General features: G+C 36.6%; 1 protein-coding gene across 11 annotated transcripts in view; it reads left to right on the top strand.

The window, feature by feature from the left end:
* The window catches only part of VRK1 (vaccinia related kinase 1), a 66,346-nt gene that overhangs the window by 19,943 nt on the left and 33,207 nt on the right, over positions 1-13,196 (top strand). For 9 of the 11 annotated variants that reach the window (XM_026079383.1, XM_026079384.1, XM_026079387.1 and 6 more), the window contains exons 2-4: positions 6,297-6,465; positions 8,320-8,375; positions 12,776-12,845. In XM_026079383.1, the coding sequence (XP_025935168.1) occupies positions 6,297-6,465; positions 8,320-8,375; positions 12,776-12,845 (295 nt within the window). Of the gene's footprint in view, positions 1-384; positions 454-4,490; positions 4,575-6,296; positions 6,466-8,319; positions 8,376-12,775; positions 12,846-13,196 lie in introns of those variants that run through there. The other 2 variants (XM_026079385.1, XM_026079388.1) reach the window with 2 other exon arrangements.

Here is a 13,196-nt window from a genome sequence, read left to right as displayed (position 1 = left end):
CGGGCTGCGCCCGGGCTTTCCCGCTCCCCGCCGTGGCGCCCCACTCGCTGAGGAGGCTCACGATAGCGCCGGGGCCCGCGCGGGCCCTGTCCCTCCCTTTCTTCTGTTGCTGGCTGCCCTTGGCGTGGGGGGAGACCCCTTCCCTGCCACCCCTGGGGCGGAGGCTGAGGCGGGGGGTCCCTCCCTGGGCCGGCAGGGAGGGAGGGAGTGGGGACAGGCGTGTAGCAGCTCTCTCAGTTTCACCCGTGAGGTCTACACCCACCTGCGTGGGCCCTTGGCTCTAAAGCTGCCTTTGGTGGCAGCGGCCAAAGTCTCTTAGTGCTAAGGTAAGGCGGAGGAGGAGAAAAAGATATGATGTGTCAGTGGCAGCTTTGTCGCCTGCAGGGACATCCTGAGGTGGCCACAACTGAAACATCTCCTTGGCTGGGAGGCTCTACAGAATTTTGCCTTTATGTAAGCACAGTGTTCTTTTAAATACAAACCTACAAATCACAAATAAAAAAATCTGCAATTGCTGAAACTGGGCTGGCCCATCATGTAAGAAAAACTGGGCTAAGCTGGTTTCTTTCTATCAGTGGTTGTGTTTTTCTTCACTTCCTATTTCTCAACCTTCGCCTTTCTTGTTTTAGGACTTCTGCAATTGCAGACAGATTAAACCCTATTGCCTTCTTTGATTTTTCAGTTTGTGCTTAAAGCTTTTATTAGTTTGTAGGGGATCCATAGGCTCTTTTTGTTATTAGCAAGAATATAAAAGCTTTTGGGAGGCTTCCCACAATTATTACTGTGTTAGACCACAATTATTATTGTGTTAAAAGACTTATGCAACTTGTGCCCTCCCTCTGTGGAAATAAGCTGTTCACTTCATTCTCAGGGATAATCCCCAAATTAGGTAGGATTTGTAATGAATTTCAGAGCTGTTGATTTTTATACAGTGTGCCAAAATATCAGAAAGCCCTTAAGTGTCTCACTCACATGCATGGTTCCTTAATGGTAGTTTAGAGGTGAGGTGGTTTGGAGTGATAGATGATATAACCTCTTATAAAGCTCACTGTGTGAGCTCACTTGTTATTGCAAGAATTATCTGAGTGATGCTCATGAATTCGAGAATCTGAAGTATTGTAGGAAGGAAGAAAATTGGTTATGGATAAGACCCTTTAGAATCAATTAGCAACGCAGTTATTCCACTGTTTCCTATTTCTGCAAAAGCTGCATTTTGCAATTTTAAAAGAAGTCATCTTGGTCAAAACAAGATATTCAGTTTGACCACTATGATGCTATTGTAATAAAATGTTCTAATAAATTGTAATCTACCAACATACGTTTATTCATTTTGTCTAAAAATAAGTTTTCTTATTTCCTAGGGAAAGCACTCTAAGTCCCTTTCCCCCATAAGCAGCATCATTTGTCAGCTGTCTTAATCTCCAGGAATGGAGATTRCCATGATATCCAAATAGACCATGGAGAATAAAGACTTTCTTGCATAAATTGGACGTTCTGTGACTCTTCTATTTACTTCCATTGGTACTACCTCGGGTACTTTTTTTGGCATTTCCTTCTGCAGAACAGTTCAACAGTATTCACAGGTCTTAAGAAAGTGTCAAGTTGTTTCCCTTCTCCCTCCTTGAGGAAAAATGTGTTTTGTTTTTTTGTTTTTTATTTCCCTTTTTGCAGACAGACATAAAGGTCTTGCTATGACTGATGAGCAGTATTGATGACCTGTAGATTTTAGGTCTTGCTGGGACTACCTATTCATGAAAAGGAGCACAGGTCAGCAGCATGCTTTCTCTGTGTTGAAAATGAAAAGAGAACCTACTGAGATAAACAACCATAAAAATGACAATTTCTAGAAAATAAAAGAACAGAATCAGGAAGAAACTTGCCATTCTGACTTGCCACAGAGCAGAAATAGTTCCTTCAAGATAAATTTGATTTATATTAATTTCAGAGTTTTATTGAGAATGGAAGCCAGCACAAATTGAGAAGTGGCTATTCATGTTTATTCTAAGAATTCAAGTGTAGCTAGAGTAGCGACCATTGCAGACGGCATTTGTAAAGATAACACCACTAATGGCACTATTGATGCAAAATTGTCTGAATATCTCAAGTACAGCGTATTCAGTTTCTTCCAAGATGTTTTATTAGGGAGAAGGAGGAGAAATAACCTTTGTAGTGCTAAAGAGGCTTTTGGAGAGGGTTTAGACAAATAGACTTCTGTTTTTCATGCTCGTTCACAGCAAAATCTTTGTTTTGAGCATATTGTAGCCACATAAAATGCTGCTGTTTACAGTCATGCACCTTGAAAATTGTTCTTGGCAGATACCTTTAGCTAAGCAGGGTCAGATCTGTTTGATACTTGAATGATAGTATAGTACTTGACACCTATGGCAATCTGTTTCCAAGGACTTCTGCATGGTTTGCAAGCACTAATAAATTAAGCTTCACAATACCAGTGAGATAGAAAATATTTCAATTTACTGATGGGGAGAGGTAACTGAGAGGCAGGAAAGGTGAAGGTGAGTTTTGATGTAAGTGTCAAATTCAGGAATGTCCTGACTCTAGTTCTGTGCTTAACTGCAAGACCATTCTTTTCTTCAGACTCTGAGGTCCTGGATGAAAAAGCTAAAGTGCTGCAAAAAATTCTGTAGATGGTTCAGCAGGTGACCATTGTAGTCTTTACTAACTGTCTCAGTGTGGTGATGTGAGAGAGAGGAGGAGAGAAGTGATTCCCTCCCATTTCAAGATCACATGGACTGAGTTTATATTTTAAAAATAGAGAATACGAGTGGTACTGTCTTACGGAGAAGTAGATGACTTTATTGAAGCTGTGGAAAGTACAGTAGGTGGTGCTACATCATGTTGGTTCATAAGTTTCCTGACAAACCACTCATGTTTGCTAGATCGTAAGTTGAAATGCACATGGAATGATAGAATTTGTACTAAAAAGTMATTGCCTTTTTACATTTTTTCAGTCTTATACTTTCATGTAAATTTTTTTGCAATCTGCAGGTATTTCTGATTTCAAACAGTAAAATATTTTGGAAGTGATTTATCTAAACAAATGTGATCTGTGCCTGTTGCTCAAGTAATTCCATAGATAACAGCTTTTTTGCAAAAGAGTGAGTGCCTGGTCTTGTGCATGCTGCCCATTGAAAGCGATCAGCATTTGGCACCTATGGCCTACTGATAGTTTGACCAACTTGTAAATAGGCACGGTGCCATCTTAACAGATGGGTATGAATATAGACAGCCAAGAAACCATGTATGTGTATCTAGTGTATTTGTTAAGGGCAGGGTTCCCAGCTGGGGACATTCAAACTTATGTCCATTTTGAATTTTTGTTTATATGGATAAAGGGATGTCATCATTAATTTTTTTTTTTTTTTGATTAAATACCTTCAGGCATATAATTACTGACCACATTAAACAAGAAAAAAAAAGAGGGAGCTACCAGCTCCTTTTTTAATACTCTAGTGGAGCTATTTTAAGTAAACTTAATTCCCTTTTAAGCAAGTCTATCATCAGCAGACTGACCATGAATGGCAAAGATGTGAAATGTATCTGCAGTTTTGTTTTACTGGCTTGCTAGTTTTATTCAGAAAGCAGATACGAATTTTACTTTTCTCGTTTGCTGCTCTACAGGCATGTTTTTGACTTAAGACAAAGCTCAATTGGCTAATTATATTGCATCTTCTGGACTTTTTTATAGCATTATGCACCCAAAACGGACACAGAAGTTGCACAGTATTGTAGCACCAGACCTCAATTAATGTTACAAAGATCTATTCAAGATTGTAGAAGAGGGTAAGGTGAAATTATTTAAAAACAAAGCTGATTTCAGTCACTATCCCTCTCATACCAGTATGCTTGTAAGCACCCATCCACCAGTCCAAGGGGTCTGCCCAGAATTCAAGCACTTAAGTGCATCTGCCCAAGTGGTCTGGCCAGGATTATCTGTAGTAACACAGAGGTCAAGTGATGCAGTCTGTCAAGTCTTTGTCATATCTCTTGCATCGTTCTTAGCCTGGGGACCATATGCTCATTTCTTATTCAGGCTCATTTTTGTAACCTTTAGAAGCTGACAGTGACTGTGATCTTCTGCGCCTCCATCCTGTCCCATCTATGAGTCATCAGACAACACTGATGATTTTTGCACTGTCTTGAGTGCAGTCAGTCTTAGGGCTCCAGACTTTGTGTTTATCTTCCTGCCACCATCATCTCTAGTGGCTTCAGTCTGTCCGCTGTTTTAGTCTATCCTTTCTTTTTCTGATCTGGGTGTCCTGAGAAGCTGCTTATAGGTGTGTTGTGATCTTGATGGCCTGCTATTCTAAGTGATATCAACGCACTGCCGTTCCTACCACACTGTTCCTTCTGCTTCCACATCATTATGATCCCATTGGCACCATCTGAGCTGAACTAGCTGAAATTCCATTTGGTGTTTGGAAGTCTCATTTCTTTCCCATTAAAAGTTTGGAGGAGGAACCTTCCTCTAAGGCGGTGTAGTATATTTCACCTTGAAGACAAAAAAGACACAGAGGTGTACAGAGGAGTTCTTGAAGACAGAGTGAAAGCTATGGGTAAAGTTAGCCTTTTTAAATGTAGAATGTCAAAACTGTATTTTGATTAAAACATCATGTTTTGTGAAAATGAGGAAGCTTGTGCCATGTATTTTTTGATAAATACTAGTTTCTTCCTGTAATGTGCATATTTCATAATATTTTGTGTTGCAATTATTCATATAGCCACCATGCGTATTCAGGTGTGGTTCTGTCACATTAAGATACTTTTCATATTAACAAGGACCTTGAAAAATAGAACTTTTGGGATGTAATGTAATACCTCCTCTTCTATGTTTATTCCTATGCTGAATGACCATGGTGTTCTGGCTGCAGGCTCAAGTAGCAGGGGACAGAAAAAGATTTTTGGGGCACTTGACAGCTACTGTTGTATTTAGTATAAGTAGAGAAAATTGTATGTGCTGCTCTCTTCAGATGTTAATTAGGTGAGAGGTATTATTTGAGGAAGAGGAATTCTACTCAGATATTATGGGTAGAGGAGTATTTTTGGAACTGCTGTCATAGTTGCATGATTTTCTATTTGTCTGGGAAATTAAGAAAGTCCTGGAAGAACATTAGAACTAAAAGAAGAAAACTGACATTAAGTAACTGCATTTGACTTAGAGTTATTCTATTGAATAGCTAGACTAATGGGGGGGGAAAAAAGATACTTTGCTATCCAGAAGCTTCCTCAATTATGTATTATTTTTATTAATATTCCTTCCCTCTTTCCCAAGAAAAACAAACAACCTCACCCCCCACCCCCAACACACCAGTCAAACCTAGTACCCTTTAGAAAGTAACTAGAAAGAGAAAGCACTCTCTACCATGTCATGGCCAAGTAATCAGTAAGTTCTTTTATTGAATCAAAATCTGGCTCTTATTCTAGTGCTGGGGGGGGGGGGGAATTATGTAACCAAAATGAGGTCTATTCTGGAGAAAGACATGCATGTTTGGTTCTGGTGAGCCCTTATGTTATTTCCAAAAACATTCTTGATATAGGACCTGAGGTTGGAAGGTTGTCATGAATAATACTTTCACATCATGATCTCAAAATGGATGGTTATATACTAATATGTTAATGATCTACTAAATGCTGTCCTGAGAACAATAAGCAGACTTTCAGTTTTGTTGGTTGCAGTTGTATAAGGGGAAAAATTAATTAACAGTATGAATAATTTAATATTTTTTTCTGGTATTATGACAGATAAGAGGAATCACTGAGAAATGTTGAGATTTACTTTCTCTTTTTTTGGTATAACCATTAATACCTTTCCTTATTTTTATTTAAGCCTTGAACTCTGTGAAATTTCAAAACTAAGAAAATTTTACTCCAAGAAAACTGATGAGCTTTATTTCATTAGTTTGCTCTTTGTCAAGTCTAGAACTGTGGTTGGTTGTGATTGATTGACCACAATAGATTTTGTGATTTTTCTAACATGTATTATAATAAAACTTCTAATAGATTTCTCTTGTGTAGATTTTTTGCTCTCAGAATTTTTTCTTATGCCTGAAAGAATTACTTGTTTTTCACTTAGAATTCATGCCAATGAAATTACTTATGGTATATATATATTTTTTAAGTATTTTTGTAGTAACAAGTTAAAACAATCCATATTTCTTATGTGGAAATTTGTCATAAGCAAAAGCAAGCATAAAAACTGGCATATGAAATAGCATGAAAATAATTCTGCTCAGCATGTAACCTATGCTTTTTTTTAATTATTATTATTATTCCTGCAGTCCCAAGTAAAAATGCCATATATGAAGAAGACTTCTGGAAAAAGAGCTCCTGCAAAGAGGAAACTTGCTGAAGAGTTTGCTGTAGGTGAGATTCTAGCAGATACAACCAAAAAAGAATGGAAATTAGGTGTGCCTATAGGGCAAGGAGGCTTTGGACGCCTGTATCTTGGTAAGTTTGGTTATTGTTGGTAATATTTTTAAACAGAGAGTGAAATGTTTGTCCTTGTTCAAAGCAATGAAGGACTGAGCCAAAGTTATAAAGGCAGAGTGTCTTCAGTTGATCTGTTTGAATAGAACTATAGCTTCATTCACTTTCTTGGAGAAAATTGAGCAGAGTGGACAAATGCTCATTGAAGACACTGGTTGCATGAGGTTGCAGTTATCAATATGCTATTTCAGAGTGGTAGTTCATTTTTCTTAATGATTTCAGTTAAGTCTTTATGCTTTGTGAACCATGCTCTTTCTTTGTAGTATTTTTAAATGTTTATAGACAGATTTTGTAATTCTCATATTCTTGCATAATTGCTTTAACTTCTCAATCATGCATTTCTAAAGTAAGTTGTGAAAGATGCCTGATACTGAGAGCAACAGGACTGAAATGTCCCCATGTTGCCTTGGTGTTGTTTCAGTTCTGATTTTCATTGACCCCTGGTTAACAGTGAAAGGATAATTCAGTACTTATTTAAATTTCTTCTTTGGTATGGCTGAAAGAAGGAATATTTGCATAAGTATCCTTATCTCACAAATTCTGAACTGAAACTGTCTAAACACATTTTATGCAGGCTATTGATCAGCCATCAAAAAACAGCAGTTGACTTCTGTGCTGCTTTTGAATTTTTCTTTGCATTCTGAACTTCTGACATAAGTCATAAACTTTATTACGCAACCAATATTCAGAACGGATTGAAATTTTGGACCTTACTGTTTAAAGCATCAGCACAGATCTTGCTTTGTGATGCTGTGTATTGAATTTAAGGAAAACTTTTTTTAATGAATAGTTTTCCATACTTAGAATCAGAATAGCTGTTTTTTGAACAGATGAACAAAGAAGAAGGACCTTGAGAATACCTCAGGGAATCAAAAGGACTTCCTGCTTTACCCCTAGTAATTTTCCAAAGAACTTTGAAGGGATGAAATTTAAGGTGACCGTGTTAATAAGGGTGTTTTTACATGTTTATGTTCTTCCTCCCCTGGGTGAGGCAGTTGCATGGAATGCATACTGATTAAAAAAACAAAACAAAACATTTAGTAATCCATCCTACTCCAAATACACTTTATATACTTACAGCATATATATAAACTTACTCTTTATACTTTCAGTATAAGTGGGTTAAGAACCATTCTGAAGAAAGACAGGACCAATGGGTGGCTGCTTGCCAAAGAATCCCTCTACTACTTTCTCAGTCTTGCTCACTGAGCTTCTAAATTTACTGAGACTGGAGTTCCATCTCACTCAAATAGTGTCATTCCTTGTGTTAAGAGTTCCTGCTTTGTTCAAGCCAAAGCTTGCCCTCTCTCAGATTGCTTACCCATCATTTGCATGAAGCCATGCCCCTGACTTCTTCCATACTTGGTGCTTGCCTAACTTGATGCTCTTTGTACTTGTATCTCCTGTGACAGCCATCAACAGCTTAGTATCAATAGAAAGTCACTTTTGGATATGTGACATGGCAAAATAGTAGAGAGGATCTCTTTTTCTTCATATCCACAACTGTGTACATTCATCACAGTCTTTAGAAATGAAAGAAATGTTATTTTCTAGAAAAAAGATATTGAATAATAAAAATAACTTATTTAGTGCACTGCCTGTTCTTCTCAAACAGAAGGGAGAATGTGAGACCACATCAATGTTGAGTAGTCTTGCAATATAGAATATTTCTCTTACCAAGGTCTAACATGATATACATGTTCATGTCAGTGCTTAATTACTCTATCATTTGGTAGCCCATGCTGCATAGCAAGGAAATGTATGTTTTGTGATCGTTTCCTTTCATACTGCTAATAAACACTTTATTTTTAACAGCTGATGTTAATTCTTCAAAGTCGGTTGGCAGTGATGCACCTTATGTTGTAAAAGTGGTAAGAGAGCATTTGAATCTTTATTTCAGAATTTGAAAATGTTTGTTCTAGAATAGCATGTGTAATTTAAAGCATCCTCTCACTAAAAATTATATAGTGTGTATTTTGTCAGTGTGCTCTGTTTAAGTCTATACATGAAAATCAGTGTGGTGATGCACAGAAACTGCTGAGAATTGGGACCCTGGTAGATGAAGGTGGATGATGAAATGTTGGTGATGTTGAAAAAAGATTGAAAAGGTTCAGATTCTGTTTCGTTTGCTGCAAACAACTCAAGTATCACAAAATGAATGAAATCTAGATAGGTTTTGAGAAATTTCTGTAATTCAACAGTGAGTTTGTGCGAACTGTTGTTCACCACTGGATGTTGGTAAGCTGACAGATGGCTTGGGAGTTGAAACAGCAAAACTTTGATTCCCAGGGTCACCACAGATAAAAAGTCATTTAAATGTTTTACCATAAAACACACATACTTCTAATTTCTACTGAATAAAAATGATATTGACATGTAATTTTTTTTAACCTAATGATTAGATAGAAAAAAAAGCCTTGTTGATAGTTCCTTTTCTAGCTGATTGCAGTAAAGCAGTAAGATCTTTTTATTAGTTGAAAATAAATTATTTGTTTTAAATCTTAAAAGTTAACTTGATTTGGGTAAAATTTTATTTTTCTAAGGTAAATGTATAAAATTATTTTTCTTAAATTTTGCTTGATTATTTTGAATAGATTCTAGTATTATATGCGGTTCCCTGGTAAAATTAAAAAAAAAAAAAAAAAAGGAATAGCTGTGGTAGATCCAGACTATTAATTATCTTGGTACTTTTCTAGTCTCAGGACAAATGCAGGTAGCATAAAATTTTACGAGAACTTCAGAATGTGGAAAATAAGTTCTTCTGCACTCTTAAGAAGCGCTATGGTGTCATCTTTTGTTTGTTAAACTGTATAGCAATACTGAAATGCATTGCCCTAATAGTTTGCAGCTTATGTACCTATGTTGATACTCTTAACCTTTTTTCCCCAAACTAAAAGATCAGGTTAATTTGGAGTGAAAAACATTTTACTTAGTATGTGTCTTTAATCTTGATATCTAGAACTTCTTGCTACAGGGAAATTCTAGAACAGTGTTTTTGATACTGCTTCAATAGCCCAAAAAACTGTTAGTGATGACCTTCTTCTGAAAATGTTGTCACTTGCTGAAAAAAACCACTGCTTGTGATGCAAGTGTCAAACTACCACACTTTCAGCATCACCTTACTGCTGCCTTAGGTGTGTGTGGGCAACAGTTCCACAAAGATCAGGAGCCCCAGCCTGATTGCTTTTAGCTTGGTGGCAATGTCCAGCTTGCCCTCTCTGAGGCAGGGGGGTGCCCATTCCTGCAGGAACTGTTGCCTCTGTTGGTGGCAAATAACAGATAATCAGGTTATCAGCAATGGTTTGCTTCTGAGAGGTGGTGGCTCCTGAGTGCCTGGCTCCTGCTTGAATTCAGACTGACCAGGAAGCAGAAACCCTTTGACTTTCATGGAAGAATCCAGCTTACCTTCTTCGGAATATTGTCAGATATGTGTTATTTTACTGCTGTGCACAGTTGCCATCCTCCTCTTTCCTCCAGCTTCAAGCTGGTTCTCTTCTAGTTCATCCCCTTCTCCTCTCCTCCACTTTGGGCTCTGATCGTAAGAATTGTCACAACATCTTTTGGATTGTTTTTATGTGAGATTCACTTTGTTACAGCAATTTGTAAATACCCCCATTGCAAATCTCCCTCACGACTACTCACTTTTGATTTGTTTTTTATAATTCTGCATTTATGGCAATAAAGTGTAGCCCAGTTGTTGTGCTGCCCTCACAAATGACCCATAATGTTCTATGCCTCTACAGCCTAGTACAATGCAACTACTAAAAAGGGCCTATTTTCTCATGCTCTGGGTGATTCCTAGTTGATCCATCAGCTGAAGCAAAGTGGTTAACAGCTTTGAACAATTATTAGTGTTTAACAAAATATGTGCTTGTATTGTAATGTTCTTCAAATTAAGCTATTAAAGTGGGATGGAAATTGGCTTAGTCTTTGACATATCCTCATACTATTGATGTCTAAGCAGTATGAAATGAGTCAGGTTTTGTTAATAAAGAAATGCTTTTTAACATGCGGTCCTTGCAGATGTCATTGGGCAGGAGTGGATGCAGAGTTTAATAACACTTTGTTAAACTGCTGACTGAAAAAGATCAGAATTCTTAAAATATTACTTGAGGAAATTAGTTGAGTTTTGACATGTATTCCATAATCTCTTTCATTATGATATGTCTTCTAATTAAACTTTAATTTCAGTTTTGCAAACCATGAGTGTGTTTAGAATGACTCTGGGCATAAAACTGGGGAAATTTGGGTTTGAACTCTTTCTGATCTTAGTGTATTATAAGTTGACTAGTATGGCAAATACTGGACATCATTACATGAGCTCTTTTTAACATGATACATGCATTTATTTACCTGTACGTAGAATTAACTGTATTATGGGGAAAGAGCTCTGTAGCCAATGCTGAGTTCTATTTTGTGTTTAAATCAGCTATCCAGCCCCTCAAGTATGAAAAGATACCAGATTTTCAACATTTGCTCTGACCAGAGAAATATTTTTTTCAGCCCACAGAAATAATGTTTTTAGATAACGTAATTAAAAATGAATATTTTAAGATTTTTAGCATCTGCACTTTTTTGCTGAGTTTTAGTAACAGAATAGCATTCTTCACATCTGTGTAAGCTGAATCAAAATCATATGTATAACCTATGTCCTAATAATTTAGAGTATTAATTGATTATGCTACACAAAAAGATGATTACGTCAGGTAACTTGTTAATGGGATACCTGCAGTATAAGATTTCACCTTCTCCTCTGTGCATGTAATCTACATATGACTAGTCTGTTGTCTGTGTTGGATCAATAAAATAACTGAAAGTTGTTATGCATGTACCAAAGTTTCTGGGCATAAATTAGTTGGCGTAGTTGTTTTTTTGCAGGTTTGTGGCTTAATACTGGTCTGAACAAATGCTGTGGTCTGTTCCACAAAGAGGAGCCGGAAAACCGTTGTCTTGGCTCCATTGTTTTTCAGGGCAATGTTGCTGGAGGAAGTGAGGTGGAGACAGGTAGTAACATTCTACTACAATGTCTAGGCCTACGATTGGTGCTGAAGCTGATATCTGGTCTTATTCTGACTGGTTTTCCTACTGTACTTCTCAACCAATAAATAAGATGCTCATTAAAGGCCACATTCATCAGTGGGCTTGATCTATTTGCATTGCTTCATTAGTGTCAGACAGCAGTAAACCCGTATTAACTGAGCAGTGTGTTCTGGCATTTAACAATTTTCTGGATCACTGCATCTGCATTTAAAAGTTACAATTAAAATGGTTTAAGATTACATATCTTGAAACTTTTGCTAATACATGATTGCATTCTCTCTGGGTTTCTTTACCAGTAATCACATACATGTTTTTTGTTTGTGTCCTAAATCCTAGGATATTCCAAAATAGGTATTTCCATTGAAATGGAATGAGTTTGGACATATATGAGTAACTCTAGCATAAAATAAATTACTGAAACTTATCTCGGAATCAATTACTTTAAAATTGAAAAATTGAGAGTTGAAATCACAACTTCCTTTTTTCTTTTTTTCTTTTTCTACACTGACTTCTGGAAGTGTACAGTTAAGGCATGGACTCACTTGCAATTCTTGTAGTATTTCAGAGCTTTGGTGTTTTCAGACATTTTACTTGTAATGTGTAGTTACCACAGATTTGTCCCTAGAAAATGGAATCAAAATACCTTATGTTAGCTTAAACACAAGGTAGATGCTTAAATCAAAATAGATACAGTTTTTATAATTCAGTTTGTTAAGAGAAATTGTGAAATCCTCTGTGATTCTTGCCTTGATCAACTAATGTGTGAAGGGGACAAATGCCTTATGTTCAGCAAGAATTTAACTTTCATTAATATTTTTCCATCAAATGAATTCAGATGTTACTTCAGGATTACTAAAATCTACTAGAGTTGGTGCAATTCAGCTTTAATTTGGAAAATCCAGGATGATGAATGTTGTTTAATATTCTCTGCAAAACTATTTTTGTCACTTATTGATAATATTTCTATACATTTCAGTTCATTTGTTATTCTCTGGTCTTTTGTTATGGGAAAGAATTTTTGATACCCTTAATGCCAAGCAATTTATTATAAAATAACTGCTTAGTCATCTTTATTTTGTAAAGAGAACATACTCTATTGAAATTATCAGCACTGAGTAGAGCACAGGAGGGAGAATATGCTTTTACAGAGTGAACATTACATTTTGTGAGCTTTTAGTAATTATTAGTTACTAACACAGCAGTTCTTAACTAATTTTAAATTGTCTTGAAGGAACCCAGCCAGAATGGACCTCTTTTTACTGAGTTAAAGTTCTACATGCGAGCTGCTAAGCCAGATGAAAGTAAGCAGTCTATTAAAATGTTTTTAATGAACTACAGCGTCTAGGAAAATAAAGCCTACAGGAATAAGGTGGATCTTTAAAAGGAATCCTTTCAGATCATTTTTGAAAGTGTTTTTAAATGATGAAAATCTAATTCAGACATGTAGTAAAATCAAGGTTGTTTTGGTAAGATGTTCTTAATAACTGCGTTAATGATATTATATACACTTTTAGCTGTATCTCTGTCCCTGTAAAGGATGCGTCACCTACTTACCAGTATAGTTCGCGTACTACTTTCCATAAAATGATAATTAGCTTACATGTATGCAGAAACTGTAAGTGATATGAGTACTGCCTTTTATGCAAGTCTCT

The sequence above is a fragment of the Apteryx rowi genome, unplaced genomic scaffold (genome assembly GCF_003343035.1).
Source record: "Apteryx rowi isolate R43461 unplaced genomic scaffold, aptRow1 scaffold_5, whole genome shotgun sequence".
In the NCBI taxonomy this organism is placed as follows: Eukaryota; Metazoa; Chordata; class Aves; order Apterygiformes; family Apterygidae; genus Apteryx; species Apteryx rowi.
The sequence above is the reverse complement of the archived record's forward strand: the minus strand, read 5'-3'. Positions and strand labels throughout refer to the sequence as shown.